The sequence below is a fragment of the Sclerotinia sclerotiorum genome, genomic scaffold, assembly GCF_000146945.2.
Source record: "Sclerotinia sclerotiorum 1980 UF-70 scaffold_16 genomic scaffold, whole genome shotgun sequence".
NCBI lineage: Eukaryota > Fungi > Ascomycota > Leotiomycetes > Helotiales > Sclerotiniaceae > Sclerotinia > Sclerotinia sclerotiorum.
This window is the reverse complement of record NW_001820820.1, coordinates 395,342-414,423: the sequence shown is the minus strand read 5'-3', so window position 1 is coordinate 414,423 and position 19,082 is coordinate 395,342. Positions and strand designations below refer to the sequence as shown.

The window sequence follows — 19,082 nt, the reverse complement described above, 5'->3', positions numbered from 1 at the left end:
CTCTGGGGTGGTCCTTGCGGCCGTTTAGACAGTTAATTCGTCCAAGGTGCTACCTCTTGAAGATGAAGGAAGTCGATGAATTAGCGAGGGATGGAGATGCCGGTGTAGGAAATGGAAGGTTCCTCTTTGAAAAAGAAAGAAAGGAAAGGTGTAAGTAAAAGTTGGTTGGGGGGGGGGAAGGGGGGTGTGCTCGCTTGTACCGTTTTATTTTAAGAAAGACTTACAAGGGATAAGGAGAGGAGAGCTTATGTACTGACTGTACTGTACTGTATATATTATTGTGAAATGAGATATATGTTAATGAAAATTTTTATGAGGAATTTTTCTCATCTCATCTCATCTCGTCGAATTGGAATTGAGTAAGGTTACTTAGTTGTTGCTCTTTTTAAATTAAGATCTTGTGTCTATGTAGTTGGAAATTAGGAGTTGGCTGAGTAAGTATTATTTTGTTTTACTGTGTTATATTTTTATTATATTTCATTATATCTATTTCTTCCTAGCATGCATTCCCCTCATAACCAATGACCTCGGGACCTAAATTAACCTTATCTACCTAGGTATTGAGGTATTGAATGGATATAAATGAGAAGAGCTAGCTAGCTTATCATTTGAATTTTTGATTTTTTGATTTTTGAGTAGATATGGATGTGGATGTATGATTAGCTGTATTATTATTTTGGTTATAGAAATTATTTTGGGATTTGAAGATTTGAAGATTTGAAGATTTGAAGATTTGAAGATTTGAAGATTTGAAGATTTGAGATTAAATTACTGGGCTTTTCAACAATTTGTGAGGTTGGAGAGGATTTACTGAGATGGAGGTGGTGGTGGAGGCGGAGGTGGAGATGATATTGGGGGTTTGTGGGATTTAGGAGTCAGATAGATGGATAGATGGATGGGTGTGGTGGTAAGACTGGGATTGTGTCTGTTATTTGTTTGTTGATGGAGAAATATATAATCTTACTGGTAAGATTACGATTACTATGTAGTTTTTGTTTTGGATTAGTGGGTGAGGAAGGGATGTATTAGGTAGGTAGGTACTAGGTGCTGATATGTATGTAATTTATGATATATAGAGCGATTAGTTGTTTCGGTACCTACTGGGGGATGGGGGTTGATTGTTTTTATGGTTGTTGTGGATGTATGTTTTTGATGGTTGTGATGGTTGTGATGGTTGTGATGGTTGATGGGTGGGAAAATACGATTGTAGAAAGCGGATAATGTGTTTGAGCGAGACGGCAACGTGTATATTACTAAGTATTGCAATTTATAAATATATCAGGTTTAATGATTTGGATATATTTGAAATAGTAAGATCTTAGTAAATTTAAAAAGAACACCGAGACCGTACATCTAAAAACTAAGCCTTGCCTGCTGGCTAACAATCTTATGAACTGAAAAGGAAACACTTTTCGATGAGTGGAGTAATGAAATGAGAGGTTTCCATACATGATTAGGATATATCATGAATCTCCTGGCTATCTAGATATAATTCCCAAAAACTATACACTTGATAGCTGGTTGGATTATACCAAAGAAAATCATAAACTTAGCTTTCCTCCGGCGATTCATGAAATACAGAGAGCATGGAGCTAACATCACTACTGTAGTATGACCTAATACTAATTAGCCCTTTCTCCAAAACAATCTCATGTCAAAATCTTAATAAAACTAACCTGTCATCATCCTTTCGATATGTCCTACTATTCGGACTAATCTCATAATCTCCATCTATCCCTCTCTCCATATATCGTCCTTCATACCCATATCCACTCTCAATATCCCTCATTTCTCTTTCCATAAATTCATGCTCATCCTCTAACTCACTTATATCTCTTACCAGATCTTCTTCCATCCTCATTTCCTTAGCATCGCGAAATCGCGAGTAGTCTTCTTCGGTCATTCCTTTCATTTGGAGTTTCTCATCTTCTGCAAGATATTTCCGTTCTTCGGCTTCAGATTGTCTGCTCCTGCTATGACATAGTTCTTTTTCCCTGTGAAATTTGTCCCGTTCGTCAGATCGTCCGCGGTGATTGCTATATTCATCTACAGAACGAATTAGTGTGCATGTTCTGTAGATAGATCATATTGTTTGGTACATACCAGATTCCTCGGAAATAATAGAACTAATTTCTTTTCCCTGATACTTCTCTTCTATTTTACTCGACCAACAACCCATATTTACCAGCTATGTGTGTCAAATCGTCGATTTGTGGTATCGAATAGACACTGATGTGATAGATGTCTAGGACTCAAGCACCAGGCTTCAACTATAGAGTTGAACATCTTTACGAGAAAACAGCTTGGGAGGTTGTAGATATCACCAACAGCATAGAGAAGAGGCCGAAGTGGTTCAACCATGGTCGACCTTCGAGGACATAATCTGGTTGCTCATGATGTTGTATGTTGGATGTTGGATTGATCGCTTAGGATGGTGATGAGGAACAAACGCTGGCCAGAATCAGAACCCTTTTTGTGGGGTATTCTTCATCCTTACCTAGCACTTTATACCCTTTAGAGATATATGAAGAGAGATGGATCAATGAAGTCATTGTCTCATATATCTATAATATTGACCCACATCAGATTTGAAATCTCGTCCCGAGGTGTTGGTAAGAACCTTGTTGAAATAGCTTGATTGTTAGCACTATGGTACCTGGAACGTGCCCCCCTTGCAGAAAATGACCCCTGAAACACGCTAGAGCTTGCCGATCAAAAGCCTACAACGCAAAATAATTAAAACATTGTTCCAGGCTCTCCGAGGTTTACGCTTTCAACAATGGGGTTGAAGACGAATGTAAGAGCAAAAGAAAGGATAAGATATCTCTCTTCTGAGATTGGATCTAGCGCTTCAAGATCATTATGCCATATTCATGCAACCAAGAATATAAGGCTCGCCCGACGACCAAGCACGATGAATATAACAGACCAGCAGTTCATGTAAAATATATTTGCGTTGCATCGCATCTGCAGAACTAATACTGTACTGCCCCAGATATCCCAAGTCTAGAATTTAAATACTCTCAAGCTCCGTGCAGCTTGTCAAAGATATGACAGCGCAAATTATATCCTTCAAAGGTATAAAGCAAAGTTCATTGCCTTCATTAGTGGCAATCTTTGCGCGCATTTGCGCGAGTTTGTTACATAAGGTTATACTACCAATGATAGAGTGGGGTTTTGCTACTTGGCACGCTCTCTATCCTCTTCCCACGCATTTCTCATTGGTAGTTGAAGCTCATGATGAATATTGTGGAGAATGTGTTCCCGAAGAAAGTTTCATCGGGACTCATAACGCGCATTTGGTGATTTGAGTCGGTTTGGTAGAGAACCTCAAACTTGCTCATGGTGGTTGGCTGAAATCTTGGCAATGGGTTGATAATTGAAGGTTTCCTATTTCTCGGATTCTGGTTATCTACTTTTGCATTGGATTTTTGGTGGGAAGGTATTTTATGTTATTTTCTCTTTTTGGATCTACCGGTATCTTATAGGCATCATGGAGGTTATCGAAGCTCGCCATATCCAAATGGCGGATAATATGTCAACGCTTGAACCACATTGGGGATACGTTGATCGTATATTGCCATGTAAGAATGATCCTGGCTCGTGTGAATATCTGGATGCTGTTTATGTAAGTCATTTCCTTCAAAGTCCAGACCAACCCCTTATATCAGATTCGCTTCCACAACATAATCCAATACTACGTACAAACATGTTTCAATGCTGACCACTCATAGCATACTCATGATTTATCAATGCTCTACACTTTCATTCTATGGGCAGTCATCGGAGGTCTTCTTATTATACTCACCATACTTCATTTCATGAAACCTTCAGGGAAAATTACCACCGAAGTCAGGGACTCTGAAATTCAAAGTAGAGCGAACACTTTATCTTGGTATTATCGTACATGGCGAGGAACAACAGCTACTTTCCGACGATTTCTTCTTCCAGAGAGTTTTGTTAAATTCTTCGGACATGTTACCAGATTGCAAGTATTGATACTAGCGATCTTGCTAGGTTATTTACTCATATTCACGTAAGTCATGTGTCCTATTCCGAGAACCTTTCTAACACACAATAGTTTTGTGGGAGAAGTCTATAAAAGATGGATAACGCCAGTAAAAAAGACAAATTTATTCAATACTCGGTCTGGACTCGGCGGTTTTTCCGATCGTGTAGGAGCATTCGCATACGCATTAACACCTTTCACCGTCCTACTGAGTTCTCGTGAATCAGTTCTTAGTCTCGCTACTGGAATTCCATATCAATCATTCAACTTTTTACACCGCTGGACTGGTCGTGTCATCTTTATTCAATCGGCTGTACATGCCTTTGGTTGGACACTTATCGAAGCACGATTATATCAACCACAGCCTACCACTTTCCGAACTTGGATAAAGCAGCCATATATGATTTGGGGTTGCGTCGCATTAATATTTCTTTGCTTTTTATACGTCTTTAGTATCCGAAGGGTTATTCAGTGGACAGGATATGAATTTTTTAGAAAGACTCATTATGTGGTTGCTTGTTTATATATTGGTGCATGTTGGGGCCACTGGCAACAACTCAAATGTTGGATGATTGCCTCTCTCGGATTATTTTTCATCGATCGAGGTGTAAGGATACTCCGAACCTTGCTAATCCACGTTGGATATTTTGACTCCAATGGTAATGCAGGTAAGCTACCATCATTTTCCAACAATCCCATCAAATAAATTAACAACAGATCCAGGTCTCGGATTCCACCCCGCACAATCAACACTCCAATACTTCGACGACAAAGACGGCGGAGTAATCCGTCTCGAATTCAATCACAGACATGCACCATGGTCCCTAGGCCAACATTTCTTTCTCTGTTTCCCCGCCCTCAATATCTGGCAATCTCATCCCTTAACCATCGCATCTCTACCCTCAAACCACCACACCTACATCATCCGATGCCGATCCGGCGAAACCGGAAATCTCAAAACCCTAGCCTTAAATAATCAACTCACCACTCCCGTAATCCTCAGCGGACCCTACGGAGAACGCCTCTTAAAACCCAACGAAGAACCAACCAATATCCTAGCCATAGCCGGCGGAACAGGTATTTCTTTAACCTTACCTCTTATTCTAGCAGCCACTGCTAGCGACGCACCCTTTTATCCAGGAAGAGCTATCGATTTCATCTGGACTGTTAGACGAAGTTCATGTCTAGAATGGATTAGCGAGGAATTGGAGACGATTAAACAGAGAGCGCGGGATACGAAAATAAATCTCAACGTGCATATCTATATCACGCAAGAAGAAGAACCCTCTTCATCCCTAGAAGAAGAAGAAAAAACAGAAGAAAATACGTGGAATGAGGAGAAAATGATTAAATCAGATACAATCCTAACTTCGAATTCGAATTCGGGTTCGGATCCAAGTGCGGAAAATTCAGGGGTTGGATTTAAAATATCTTATTTGGGTGGTTGTAAATGCTGTCATCCGGATCTTCAGGGACTGGTTAAGAGGTTTATGGACGAGAGAGCGGGGGAGGCATATAGGACGAGGGTGGTAGCAAGTGGACCTAAGGGCATGGGAAGGGATTTGAGGAGAGCGGTTGCGAGGTGCTGTGATGGGGGGATGGTTTTTAGGGGGAAGAATAGAGGTGATGTGGAGTTGGTTTGGGATGCTAGGGATTAGTTTTTTTCTCTTGGGTGCGGATGGGACTTTATTTACGTGGGTTTTATGATGTTATGAATTATTTAGTTATGTGTGTATGTATATGGATATGAAAAGGGAATTACAGGGTTAGAAATGTAATGGTTAATTAGGAATATTTTAAATGTTTTGAAGGTCTTGCTTGTAAGGTGATGCTGGGATGTAGCACTGTAGCTAAATCTATCATGTTGAATGGTTTAGTTCATTGAAACCGATAATTCAAAAAGACGGCATTGCTTCAAGCAAAAGGTCCTGATGATTAGTATCGTACGTCACTATACAGTCATTAAAATAAGTGCTTGTGATCAAAAATATGAATCCCTCATGGTTTACTTGAAAATGCGCATCAATGACAAAGAGATCAATTTTTCTGTTGTCGCGCTGAAAAGTTGGTTGTCGCACTAACATTCATATCAAGAACAAAGGTCCCCAGCATTGACTCGACCCATATGAGAAGAAAAGATATTTTTTAAGAATTCTCCCTTAAAATTGATAGAATCCTTGATTGTATGTAGGAGAACTCCCATTCAATGGTTCCGAGTCCTCTCCAATACCGTGATACTAGCGATACTTCATTCTTCCAAGATTCCAATTGCGTTGATGTGCTCCTAGAAATTTATGAAACGTTTAGTATATATTCAACTAGAAACAAAGCATGGCTTCGTGGAAGCAAATGTAAAACTGAGGGATAAAAATGGTAAACTCACACCAACAAATGCATATAGCCCACGGAGCGATTTATTCGGGCTCACGGTCTATGTATGAGGAAATCTTTCCTCTTCAACAGGAAGGAAAGACATTGGGCTGAAACTCCTGCCAGAAATATTTTTTGCAAAATGAACATGTGGTCCGTAAGGGCCGTCGGTCATTATTCCTAATAACTTCAGGCCAGCAAATTCCTCTGATGTATTTGATTTCAGAGTACACAAACCATTCATTGTACACTGATAGTCCAAGGATATAGCCACTGCACTCCATTGACACAGTGAGCGGAAACCGAGGAGGGTGTTAGACGCTGGATTTTCGGTTTGTAACTCTAGCCCTATGATAAGACATGTTGGCTCAGAATTATAAACCAGTTGTCTATAGATAATGATTCATTTGAGGCTCGAAGGAACGGGACACCAGATTTGATAATCTCCTTGTGTGGTGCCCGATGGGCTTTTTAGGTCATAAGAGCATGGAGGTGAGTTTCCCAGCTAGGGTGTTAGATGTTACTCGGAATCATAAAAGTGTTGAAATGGTGTGAGAAGAGTATACTCTTTTCGATATTCATCAACATCGGCTGAAGGTATACCAGATACGAGGACACCAGCCCTGCGAATCAGGGTCTATCATTTGTTGGCACTATTCCCATGATCCGAATACTTAGATATACCGGCAGAACTTCAGCATAAATGCCTAGAAACGATGTGCCCGGGGCTAGAACAACATCATGGGTTTGTGGTAAAGAGGAAGAGAGCCAATCCATAGACTTGTGCTGAGAAGCTCTTTACAAACAATCTTGTTGCTTTAGAAAGGCCCAAATGGCTTTGAACATCCACAGTACATGCTCAATCGCGTTTGGGCCTCTCCATTGATAAACTTGACAATGCCGAACTATCATCGCAAGATGGGTCAGCAAGGTATCTAAACGATGACCTAGATACGACTTACACTTATCCCTTCCACGCACATGACATCTCTTGGGTATGTAGCATCTGAGAATATGCACTGCACACGTTCATAAAACTGAACGGAGAAAATGCTTTCGCCTATGCCGAGTACAATCTGGTGACTCGATCCTATGAGGTTTCCCACGGTCTCCTTAAGGCCGAATTGATAGAAGAATTCCATTCCCTGGAGGAAGCTATTAGAGAAAACATTGATCAAAACCAGCGAAGAAGATGGAGAAAGCCTATGATGATTAGAGCTGTGACTAGGGACACTAGAATCGAATGAAGACGTATTTGACTGCATAGCGGGAACAGGTCGTAATTGGAGGTCAACTGACGGAGGTTTTGCTCAGTTAATTTTTGGATAAAGTGTACTCTGAATATCTGAATGTTCAACACCATCTCTCAGCTTATATAATGGTTGTAACCCATGCATGGCCGGTCGCAAAGATCCCAAATCAAATGACCAAGCGAGACCAACCAATATTAGCGATGAAGAGCTTTTAAGAGTAATTCCACGTTCTTCGTTGATCCCTCTGTCTCTTGCGGCTTCTGTGAAAATATTTCTGGGAGTGCCAGTATAAGTTTCTAGTTTGATTTCAACAATCTGTAGAGTGTTCCCAGCGGTGCCGGAAACAACAGTAATTTCGGATATGTTCTCACCATCACGAATGACAAGATGTGGCACCGTACTTCGCTGTCGGTTTATAATTAGCATAGCAAATATAGAGTCTATCACATCAGAGTCTGGGTTGATTAAGCATCGGCTGTTTGACTGACCTGACGCCCGACAGTCCAACTGATGATACCTCGCCTTTTCCATGCCGTTATCAAAACAAATCCAATTGGTGAATCCATTAGATGGCTGTGAGCCAATAGTTTCACCAGATAAATATCCTGGAATGGGTATAGAATCCCCCGTCCACATGTTAAAGTGGTCGTCAAGAAGCCGATATGCTTGAAGTTCTGGTAAAATACCCAACGGTGATGAACACTCAGCAGGTACACATATCAACCCAAAGCTTTTCGAATTCGGTTGATACTGGTCAAAGTGCTACAGCGGAGCTTAGTATCATTTTGTAATAATGCTGCGGAGAAAACTCACAACTATATCCATATAAACCCCAATAATGAGAGTACCTGGAGGTGCAAGCAGCTTCTCCACTGCCAAGTTTTCGGTAATAATTGATTAATTGAAAGCCGGACGGCGACCTCTGTTAGTCAGACTGATAATCTGTCAGAAAATATGCTTAATTCCCAATAACTCGTGCAAGCTGATGAAGAGAATTACAATGCTCTCAAACATTCAGCCTTTAAGGACCACTACGGCCGATTCATCTCCTTTTCAAGACATTGAATCTGCTCGTGCGTTTCGTTCTTCCTCTTTATTATGATCGATCAGGAAATAATACTAGAAGTTTCTAATCTAAATCTTACAAATGCAAAAGTCTTTAGTCCAATTCAAGTTATCTTCAGAAATACGACCATCATAAAGGTGGAAATCAACCCCAAAAGAGACACCACATAGAGCACATTGGTAATCTCGCATGACTGCGGTCTGAATAGAAAGTTTCTCAATACACAGGAGATGCCCTCGACGATTAAATTCTGCTATTTGATTGTGTTATGAGAGGTATAGAAAAGAGGAAAGAAAGATTGACCAGTTCTGGACCCCTGTCGTTGGTTTTGCGAGACATTCCGAGCGACTTGTGGCAACCTAATCATCTGTAAACCTAAAACCTAGCATGTACGACACGTCCACTTAGAAGGATCTAAAGGCCAACTGAACATATAGTCTAGTTTTCACATCGATCGTTTTCCAGAGGTTTACACTCTTTGATTGAATGATATAACATACTCTTCCAAAGGATCTAATCGATCAAACTTTTAAATTATACATTTTTAACTATTATTAAAATATACTTAATATAACAACTTTTTAACTGTTCTATTTATAAATAATAAAATATGTTAAAAGGAATGACCTCACACAGGGAATAGTGGGAAGCTGATAGGGCAGAACTGAGGTAATATTGGTCTAGTAGGTTAATCTCTCTTCTAAGTTCTACGGAAGTGCGAAGCTCTCTGTAAGAGAGCTTCTCAATCTAGTCCTAACAGGACTAGTGCCCTGTGCACGTGCTACGCAGGAACCATTCACTTTAACAGTATTTATTAATTAGAAAATTATAAATATAATATTATAATAAGAAATGAATATTTAGATTTAATATAATAAATATCAAAATAAAGAAAATTTCAATAAAGAATCATTTATTAATCGATATTATAGTAAATATAAAAAGATTGATTACAATTCAAGAACTTGTTTTTATAATATAATAGACTTTAGTGTTACGTGACGGTTGTTATCCCACTAGTGGCTCACGTGCACTAGCCCTGTATATAAAGACCTTCTTACTTAGAATCTTCTTAGTTCTTTAGTTTTAGATTCTAAGTAATTGAATTGACTCCGTTTACGACTTTTCCGTCACATTTAGATTATTAGATTCTTAATAGTTTAAATCAATTGATTCAATAATTATTAATTAAAATAAGTTTAAAATGATTGAATAAGTGAAAAAGTGACGACTCGTTGATAGTGGCGACTCGCTAATAAACCACGTTATATATTTTTTTATATATAAAAATTAATAATATAACTTATAGTAAACTGAGTCATAATTAGCCCATCACTAACTTCAAACTATAATAATTTTTGCTATACGTCTCGAACCACCTCTTACACCTTCTCAAATTGAAGAGAAGATATAGAATGCTATTATTGCACTTCAATTAAAGGAATTTAATTCAATTAGAAAGGCTACAGAGCATTTTGAAGTTTCTAAGTCAATTCTTATAGTTAGAGTCGCTGGAAGGAAATCATATATCCAATCTCACGAAATGGCTCAAATTCTTTCAAACACAGAAGAAAATATATTAATACAATGGATCTCATATTTTACTATTATTGGATTCTTTGTTATATCTATATTAATAAAGGAAATGGCCGATGAAATTCGTATTCGATACGTTCAAGTCGCATCCTCTCCAAACCCTACCTCGACAAATATTCCACCTATAGACCACGAATGGATCTATAGGTTCCAAAAACGACATCCAGAACTTAAAGTATGCTATTCACATCAATTAGAATTTAATTGGACTAAAGAGACAATTCCAAAGAATATTTAGACTTAGTTTGATATATTCCAAATACATCTTATTGAGCGAAAATATAAATTAAATAATATATATAATATGAACGAAATTAGATTTGCAATTGAAGGTATTCAAAATACTTGGATTATAATCGATTCTATTTAGAAATCGAATTGGAAGATTACAATTAGTAAACAAGAATGGATAATTGTATTTGAATATATTAGTCCAATTGAGAAGGCTTTATCACCTATGATTATTTTCAAGGCTCAAAATACAAATATTATATGGATTCCAAAGGATGCATTTCAAGATTAGTAGTTCTCTACTAATATAAATAAATAAACCTCAAATAATTATAGATTAGAATAATTACAAAGAGTTTTCGAGTCAGAATCCAAGAAAGTGTCAGGTGACCAGTCTCGACTTTTAATCATAGATGATCATTCAAATTATATTATAAACAATCTAATTGCTTTTTGTATAAATAAAGATATCGATTTGCTTATACTACCCCTTTATTACTCTCATTTGCTTCAGCTTCTTGATATTAGAGTATATGGATCAATAAAATGATATCATTCTTTAAAGATCGATCGATATTCTCGGACTAGTGTAAAGCGAATCCAAAGAGCTGAATAGGTAGAACTATTTCAGAAGATCAGAATAAAAATAATCAATTCTTTTAATATTAAAATTAATTGGAAAGGGGTTGGTTTGGTACCTTTTTCCCTACGAAAAGTATTTGATACATTACCATTTAACCCCTCCCAGCAACCTTTTACTTCACAAATAAGAACTACCAATCAAGGTCTAGACTTTTCTATACTCTGAAGTTCTCCTCCAGATGCGACAGAACTAAGGCAAGCAAATCAGACCTTTAATTCAGTTCTAGCAGGTAGTGATTCTCCTGTATCACCAACTCGTCGATGTGCCAAGAGAATGACTAGGCTTGTAGAATCTCAAAATACTGAGATAATCCTACTTCGGAAACAGCTCGCTGATGCTCAGGAGGTAATCGAGACTCGAAAGAAAAGAACTAAAGGCAAAAGGATCAAATTACAAGACCAATTCGTCTTTAGTACTGAGGAAGTATTGAAAATCGTATGTGAGGCAAAGGAGAAGCCCAAGGAGAAAAGGCTACAAGGATGGTCATGTAAACGTTCAATTGAAGAATTAGAAGAGGTTATTGGAGAGGAAGAGCTAGAGAATAGTTCAAGCGATTCAGAGTTGGAATTAGATGAATGTGTAGCTCGTAGAACTAGATCGCATAGAGAAAATTGAATTTTGTGACCCGGTTCCCCATATGACCCGGTTCACCATAAGTTACGTTACTTTTAAATATCTTTTATATTAATTTTTAATATATAAACATTTACAGAATAACGATATTTTTGAATATTTTCTTTAATCTCTGATGAATTTTAATTAATTCTCTTGTTATTAAAATGTTAAGAATTCAAAAAAAAACTATCAATCTGAATATAATTTTGTTTAATATATAATAAATAGTTTTGAAAAATGTTATAATTATTATTATTATTTTCAAAGTAATCATTAAATTACAATTATAGAATTTAATCTTTTAAAAATTGTATTTTATAAAATTTTTTCAGTTGATTATATTAATTTACTACTTTTTTTCACTTAGAAGTTCTGATTCAGAACTACCAGACACACACCGCTCTTAAACCATGTCGTATTGTAATCATATTGGGTCTGGTGGGTGAACATCATCTATTGGACTATTTGAACAGTGGTCATGACTATTAATCTTTTCGAAAGATTTCTCCAAACAAGTGAGAATCCAGGATGCTACATATAAGTGTCACGTCATCATTAAAATCACCAATGGAAGCAAATACTTTTACGTTCTAGAGAACGTTAACAGCTCAATCAGACAAGTCATGAAAGCGAACGAGCTCAACTTTTATTTTTGCTAAAATTCATCGGGAAAGAGAATTTTAATACAAAAAGAAATAGTGGCATAGGCTGCTAACTAAAAGTAACAATTCGTGTGTTATCAATACCGTGCAGTAATTATCTGAGCTATCTTCACGCAAGTACCTGGGTAACCTTACGTTCTCTCAGGGCTTAGGTGCGCATGGAAGATCCTCCCAGGGACTCATTTTTGTATCGATTCTCGTATCCATCAGCAAAATGGCCCTTCTAAGAGGATGTCCGAGGGGTACTTCGACAAGGAAGATGCCATTACTGCCCTTCAATTTCGAGTAATCCGCGTCCCATTTCCTCCTATGCTCAGCTTTGATACATTGATCGGTTGCAGAAAGATAGGCTTTTTGATACTCGAGCATACTTTTATAGTAGCCATACGTTTCGGTCGGGAAATTTTTCAATTCTACAGTTGCTGCGTTGTGAGCGAAGGGGTTTGACTGTGTTGGCATTTGTTAAACTGCTGGATATGGATTAGAATAATTTAATAATGCTTGAGAGTGAGGGTAAGCGTAGTTTGGATTTGCATAACTGTTTACTCCGGAATTAGCAGGTGGAAATTCACTGTATCGCGGCTGCCCATAACATGTCCCGTAACCATCATACACTTGACCCGCGGAATTATTGAATTGATTCACTTCGGGCGTTCCATGATTGGTAGGCTCCACCATAGGTATTGACGCAGCTCGTTGCATTTGATCATGAGGTCCGAACCGATCATTCAGTCTAGATATTTGTTCACGATCAAGCTTTGAACGATCAGAATTGTCCCTGGGGGCTCTATGCTGTCCCGAGGTTCCCTGAGCAGTACTAGCTTCTTCAAAATGGGAAGCGCTTTGAGATGCTATATTATGGTTGATATTATGTTTACTTCGTGATCTTGCTGGACTCCGGTGATGATATGAAGACCTCTCGTTCGTCTCATGCTTCTCGGTCTTTTTAGAATGGCCTCGCTCTTGTTTCGCTTGGAGGGGCGACTCCCCATAAGTTCTCTCGGGCTCTTTTCCCTGTGTAGGTTTATGTGCTAGAGGTTGTTTTGCAGAAGTTCTAGCTCGAGGCTTTTGCAGAATGTCTTTGTTTTTTGGTGGATTTGTTTCATCGAGAAAAAGGAAGATTCTTTCGTCGTCAGATGGGTCACCGGCAGATGGATAGCTAACAAAGCTGTCGACTCCAGTGGATAATTCCTTTCCACGGGCAGTTGCCATGGTCTTTACGAAGAGCTTCGACGAAGACGCCGATGTGGTAATAGATGATGTGGAACTTGAAGGGTATTCAAGCGTGGGGCTGGATCTTTCTTTTCGATGGTGACCTATGATATGTGGTGTGATCGATGGTCTACATAAAAAACACATTAAATGACATCTTGTGAGACGCAGGGTTAGCATATAGAGACAACAGCGAGTTGATGAGCTGCATGAAATAACTCGAAGTGTTATTTATGGTAAATAGAACTTGAGAATCTCTCGACTTCGATATCCTAGACCTGTGTTGTTGTGTTTTATGATGTTTTGTGATGTATCGTGATGAATTTAGGAAAATAGATTAGGAAAAAGAACGAGATGATGGAAATGGAACTATTTATGCAAACAAATTGGAGTCCTTGAAAGGTAAAAGTCGATTTCGCAGTGACTGGAAAGGGCATTGCGTTCTTAATGAACGATGTGAATAATTGTACATTATGCATAGCGAGGACTTTTGTTCAAAAAACTTTCAATATTTCATAGACAGTAGCCTTTCAGTTATCTTCCGATTCATCCTCAGATTTCCACTAGTCGTTGTAAAATGTTTCCTAATACCGCGGCACCATGAGTATGTTAAATCCAGGTTTCGAGTACTCCTTCCTATTTTTGTTGACTGTGTTGTCGACCTTCGATGGCTTTGTTCCTGGGAACACAAGCTACTAAAGAAAAGAAAAGAAAAGAGAACTCACTACGTGAATCACATTTCGGATAGGATTGAAATGAGCATATGGCAATATTCAGCCACCATTAACCCAAATCTCTAGGTCTGTAAATGTTAGCCCAGTATTACCCGAAGAGTCTTCAGGCATTTAAGACTAAGTTGCCATCACTCGAGTGGCTTCAAACATCAACAAGTATTAATAAATACTAGACAGGAAAATTTTAGCACTAGCTCCTCCCCGTAGCACCGTCTTATTGTTCTCTTACATATCAAAAATCTTAAAAATCTCTCTGACAGAATGTGTATATGAATTGATGGCTGAGTAAGATAGAAAGTGGTGTGGTATGATGTATCGTGTGTCCTATGGTCAACATGAATGAAAATAAAAAAGGGTAGAATGTTGAAGGAACACTCACGAAAAAGCCTCCGTTCCCCGGTAATATACTATTGGGAATTTTCATGAGTCACTACAGTGACTGGAAAATAGAAGGGAATAGAAGCGCTTCTTCCTGTGCTGCAGATATGCAATTCAATTCACGAATGACTCACTTCAACTCTATGACTCCAATTAGATAATTTGCCCTACGAGGTTTGACGAATATCAAGGATATGATAAAAAACGTGGCTACTATTGTTCAACTTGAACCTAAGAAAGGAAAGGAAAATCATCAAAAGCTCTTCCCAACCCTCCAACTTCTATAAAAGTTTCAACGTACAAGCTTTTCCTTCTATATCTGACTATGGTGACTATTCGTCTGTTCTCCAGGCCATAGCAATAAGTGGTGTCATAGTGTTGAACAATCAGCTGAAATTTAGAACTCAACTTACAAAGACCGGTAGATCGCAGGGAATCTGGCACACTCCATCAACTAAGGAGCAATAATTCTATAAAGACAGCAAACAGTGCGCCTGCCCTCCTCAACGAACATGATATTAAAAGTCACCCATATAATGGATCACGTTTGAATATACCGACAACTTTCCAGTGTCATAAGGTTATTTGAATATATATCGAGAGCTTCCGCGTCATCCTGAAGTGGAAAGGAAAGAAGCTTGTTAAGAGTATGCAAGGGTACAAATGGAAGCTGAAGCATGAGATCTTTGGGTAAGAGGTAGAAATATGTTGTTTGTTATGCATTCGGAGTCTGGCTACATGCACATGCATGTCACGTTATTTGCGACATCCAAACGTGCGAACTTCTATACGATCAAAATTGTAAGAATACAATTTACCTTCGAATGCACTCCATACTTTCAATCAAATACGGCAAATATCAGAGCTTCTTATCGATATTGGAAGACTGGTAGGCTTGGGCTTGATGACAGTGAATGAACATTTTTTCATGATATGCTGGTGAATGGTCCTTCCTTCAGCAAAATGATGTTGGACTGTGTTTCCATTCTATTTGTGACAAACAAAACTTCCTTATTAAATATCTCCGATTTCTACGGCAATAATCTTTCAACATACAACATCTTAGGATACAACACCTCGTATCTACTAGACCTCATTGAACACTTATTTATTGGTTCAGCATCTTGACATTTTAAGCACAAACAACGCAAAATTCATCATTTTTAGAACCAATGAAGCAATGCGACATTCATAAATCACCGGCTCAATCAATACAGAGGAAAATTGGAAGCAGAAGATTTGAAAAATAATTCAGACAGAAATCTTTCTCTTGCTGTTGAACCTTCAAGCGAATGTACATTGGATCATTCTACAAAGTCGCGAGCTTCTGCCAGTCTCTATCTCCGTGGACTAATTGGCTGAAAATCAACGGATCGAAAGATACTTATCAGAAGAGAAAGGAATAAAAATGGAGACGAACAACGAAGGCGATGGCAACGATGAAAAAGCCGACGGGGCTGTCGAAAGTACAAAACCACGAGTCCGACTGCCAGTAATGACACAAGGAATCATCAATCCCGTGGCTATTACACAGCTTCAAGATGAACTTGAGGATACCAAGAAGAAATTGGATAGGCTGCAAGCAACACGGATGCTTTCAGAGGACGAGATGATTCTGCCGAAGAGGATGAGACTGTCGAGATTGATAGGGGTGTTTCCAATTGTGAGAGATCAGATTAATTTTAGAACGAATCAGAGGTTGAACAATGTCTGCGAAGAATACGAGACCAAAATCAAGCGATCAAAAGATGAACATCATGACAAGCATTTAAGAGACATGGCAATCGTGCGAGAGATGGAATCGAAATTATTCAAGGCTGAAGAAAGGCTGGATTCGGTGGGAATGATTGCAAGGGTGCACCCAAATGCGCCGGTTGGTGAGGTCTGGTCAAAGATTCAGAATGGCACTTACGATCCGTTAAAAAAGGGTCCCGTTGAGCCAAAACCCATCTACAAATCAGGGCGAAATACTCAGCCTCAAGCCTCACGCACAATGACTTCTGACACTCTTACCTCCAATGATCCCTTTCGGAATAACAGATGGGCAAACAGCGATGGTCGGAAAAGGGAATACGATGAGCCTGCAAATGGGGAATCCAGCGAAGGTTCCAAGAGATCCAAGACAGCGTAAACGAATTACAATAGGGTGGGCCGTTTTGATGAAGGGCAGAAGGTTCATGGTGCCTTGGACATTTACCGACGTCCACGAGATCAATGTAGTTCAATTATACCACTTACATTGATATAAATTGATACTCATAGAGAACACTGTCACCAAGTCAACAAGATTCTTCATTATTTCACACATACATGTGATTCGAAGTCATGTACAGCATTCCAAATCTGCAAGGACTACACAAATGAACCCAAATATATCGTTAAGTTTTGAGTGGAAGGTTTTACCAAAAGTGCAGAGCCTCGAGGGTAGAATCCCTAAGCTTGGTAGGAGACAGAGTGAGAGAGCTTCAGGGAAATTTGGCCACTTTGTTAAAGCTGCTCTTCGGTATCTCAGCCTAAACAAGAACTAAATAAGCGGAATAAAAACAAACCAACAACATCTTTGCTGAGCCATAGTACCATTGGGAGGTTTTGATTGTTGAAGCAATATATCTGATTGAATTTCCCATATGTTCTATGTAGTAGGTTCTCCAGCTTTTCACCTGTGGTGATTAGCAGATGGCGTCTCATGAGATTCCTGGTGATCCAATGACAGACTCTAGACTGAGAAATAGTAACAAGTAGGCCTATACAAGCCCTGATATATGAAAATTACCGCTTGTGAGAGTTGCAATACACCAGCTGTGAGCATTTCACAAGTTCACCAGGTGTATAGCTCGTTCTCGTTCCTTCCGAGAAAATACACTTAGATACTCATTTTTTGACTTGAGTTAAATCTCGCGAACCGGGAGGTTGGAGGAGCTACACTATAGCGATTTGTGCTGGTTGGGTGATGAGAGATGTTGTAGATGTGTGCATTCATCATTTTGATGCTCGGGATGACATGGTTAAAGCTCCGTTATAATCTTCATGGCGAGATGTCGACTGTCATTGTACTGTTGTAACGGTCAAACGACAGGGAGTGTATTCTCGTTGTCTGGTTGTATGTGGTGAAGATAAACTTTGATGGAAAAAGGTAAATTGGGTATAATAGTGCCGCTTTAGATTTATGGAGGAAGGTGATTTAAAGCAGCATCGGACTAAGGTTATACATGTCGCGAGGACGGCGAACGCACGTATTCATTCTATGCACACACTACGAGGTGATGGTAAGACTATGCAAGTGCATATGTCTCTTGGAACGAGTCCCAAATGATTTTGGGGATCCCTTACTTTTAAGATGTGAGCGTGATGACCGCTGTTCTGAGAACTCAATCGGAGACTGCCGGCCATGGGTATCTTCCGGCATGTCCTTCGTTCCTTCCAGAATCTGGGTTTGTGAGAGGCCTTGCGTCTTAAATCTTCAATAAGTTCTTTCCTAATGAATTAATTAACGAATACAGCATCTCTATCTCTTGCGAGAGCTCTTTTCTTACTTACCATACCTCATCACCAAGTTCATGCTTCGGAAATGTATCTCGCATTACCTACAATCATTCCTATTGCTCTTCATTACGTATAGTATAACTACTCCCTATTTCTTACTCCTCCTATATTGACATTGGGTATTAAAATTGTTTACACGCTGCACACATCCAGAGTTCACGTCGATCTTCGTTCTCCACGGGTAACTTCTCGTACTCCCTCAATCGAGTTTTTATGCACTACCTCGTCGAGTGCCTTCTTTACGCTGGTGTTATCCTGGGACTAGAACCAGATTCGATACTCACTTTTGAGCAGAACTTGGAATCTGTACCGAGTGCTGGTTTTCATTCAGAACCAAATTTTCGCTCGAGAATCACGATTTTTGATCCCTCCCCTCCTAATCCACCTCTCGCCCATATTCGGCCGTGGACCTGGTTTTAATCGTTCTCAAACAAAAATTTGTACTGTTTGGAATACCTTACTGTTTTAGACGAAGTCTCAACTTGGGCGATGAGAGGACTTCGTTCGATACACAGCGATCCATAACACAAATGACGGCAACATCGCCATACCTCGACATTCGGCCTCTTAAACAATTTGCACAGAACAAGTGCTTTCGTAGCACTAGTTACTACTTAATAAACTACTGCGAACTAAATCATTTATGGTCGACGCTAACAATACGAGCAATGCCACGGCTCCCGTCAATAGTACTATTCAGGCCTGGCATAAATTGCAAGGGCATATCATCGACAAGAAATATGACGCTGGCTATATCATTTTATCATACT

At 39.1% G+C, this 19,082-nt stretch overlaps 9 protein-coding genes across 9 annotated transcripts in view; 6 read left to right on the top strand and 3 right to left on the bottom strand.

The window, feature by feature from the left end:
* The window catches only part of SS1G_10693 (hypothetical protein), a gene marked incomplete at both ends in the record, with an annotated part of 1,311 nt that extends 1,232 nt beyond the window's left edge, over positions 1-79 (top strand). Inside the window, one exon of the mRNA XM_001588196.1 lies at positions 63-79. Within this exon, the coding sequence (XP_001588246.1) occupies positions 63-79 (17 nt within the window). The remainder of the gene's footprint in view (positions 1-62) is intronic.
* Positions 80-1,549: 1,470 nt separating this feature from the next.
* SS1G_10692 (predicted protein) lies at positions 1,550-2,179 on the bottom strand (the record flags this gene model as incomplete). The annotated part of the gene is made up of 3 exons (XM_001588195.1): positions 1,550-1,604; positions 1,677-2,046; positions 2,104-2,179. The coding sequence occupies 3 exons, from the start codon at positions 2,177-2,179 to the stop codon at positions 1,550-1,552; spliced, it is 501 nt and encodes a 166-aa protein (XP_001588245.1).
* A 1,344-nt stretch (positions 2,180-3,523) lies between these two features.
* On the top strand, positions 3,524-5,667 carry SS1G_10691 (hypothetical protein; the record flags this gene model as incomplete). Its single annotated transcript, XM_001588194.1, has 4 exons — positions 3,524-3,628; positions 3,735-4,036; positions 4,082-4,677; positions 4,733-5,667. 4 exons carry the CDS (start codon positions 3,524-3,526, stop codon positions 5,665-5,667), a joined length of 1,938 nt encoding a protein of 645 aa, XP_001588244.1.
* A 1,530-nt stretch (positions 5,668-7,197) lies between these two features.
* On the bottom strand, positions 7,198-8,268 carry SS1G_10690 (predicted protein; the record flags this gene model as incomplete). The annotated part of the gene is made up of 4 exons (XM_001588193.1): positions 7,198-7,284; positions 7,342-7,524; positions 8,004-8,032; positions 8,121-8,268. 4 exons carry the CDS (start codon positions 8,266-8,268, stop codon positions 7,198-7,200), a joined length of 447 nt encoding a protein of 148 aa, XP_001588243.1.
* A 2,075-nt stretch (positions 8,269-10,343) lies between these two features.
* On the top strand, positions 10,344-10,817 carry SS1G_10689 (hypothetical protein; the record flags this gene model as incomplete). Its single annotated transcript, XM_001588192.1, has 2 exons — positions 10,344-10,469; positions 10,665-10,817. 2 exons carry the CDS (start codon positions 10,344-10,346, stop codon positions 10,815-10,817), a joined length of 279 nt encoding a protein of 92 aa, XP_001588242.1.
* Positions 10,818-11,441: 624 nt separating this feature from the next.
* SS1G_10688 (hypothetical protein) lies at positions 11,442-11,783 on the top strand (the record flags this gene model as incomplete). Its single annotated transcript, XM_001588191.1, has 1 exon — positions 11,442-11,783. One exon carries the CDS (start codon positions 11,442-11,444, stop codon positions 11,781-11,783), a length of 342 nt encoding a protein of 113 aa, XP_001588241.1.
* An 803-nt stretch (positions 11,784-12,586) lies between these two features.
* On the bottom strand, positions 12,587-13,657 carry SS1G_10687 (predicted protein; the record flags this gene model as incomplete). Its single annotated transcript, XM_001588190.1, has 2 exons — positions 12,587-12,858; positions 13,018-13,657. 2 exons carry the CDS (start codon positions 13,655-13,657, stop codon positions 12,587-12,589), a joined length of 912 nt encoding a protein of 303 aa, XP_001588240.1.
* Positions 13,658-16,177: 2,520 nt separating this feature from the next.
* SS1G_10686 (predicted protein) lies at positions 16,178-16,900 on the top strand (the record flags this gene model as incomplete). The annotated part of the gene is made up of 1 exon (XM_001588189.1): positions 16,178-16,900. The coding sequence occupies one exon, from the start codon at positions 16,178-16,180 to the stop codon at positions 16,898-16,900; it is 723 nt and encodes a 240-aa protein (XP_001588239.1).
* Positions 16,901-18,117: 1,217 nt separating this feature from the next.
* On the top strand, positions 18,118-18,225 carry SS1G_10685 (predicted protein; the record flags this gene model as incomplete). The annotated part of the gene is made up of 1 exon (XM_001588188.1): positions 18,118-18,225. The coding sequence occupies one exon, from the start codon at positions 18,118-18,120 to the stop codon at positions 18,223-18,225; it is 108 nt and encodes a 35-aa protein (XP_001588238.1).
* Between the last annotated feature and the right edge of the window lie 857 nt (positions 18,226-19,082).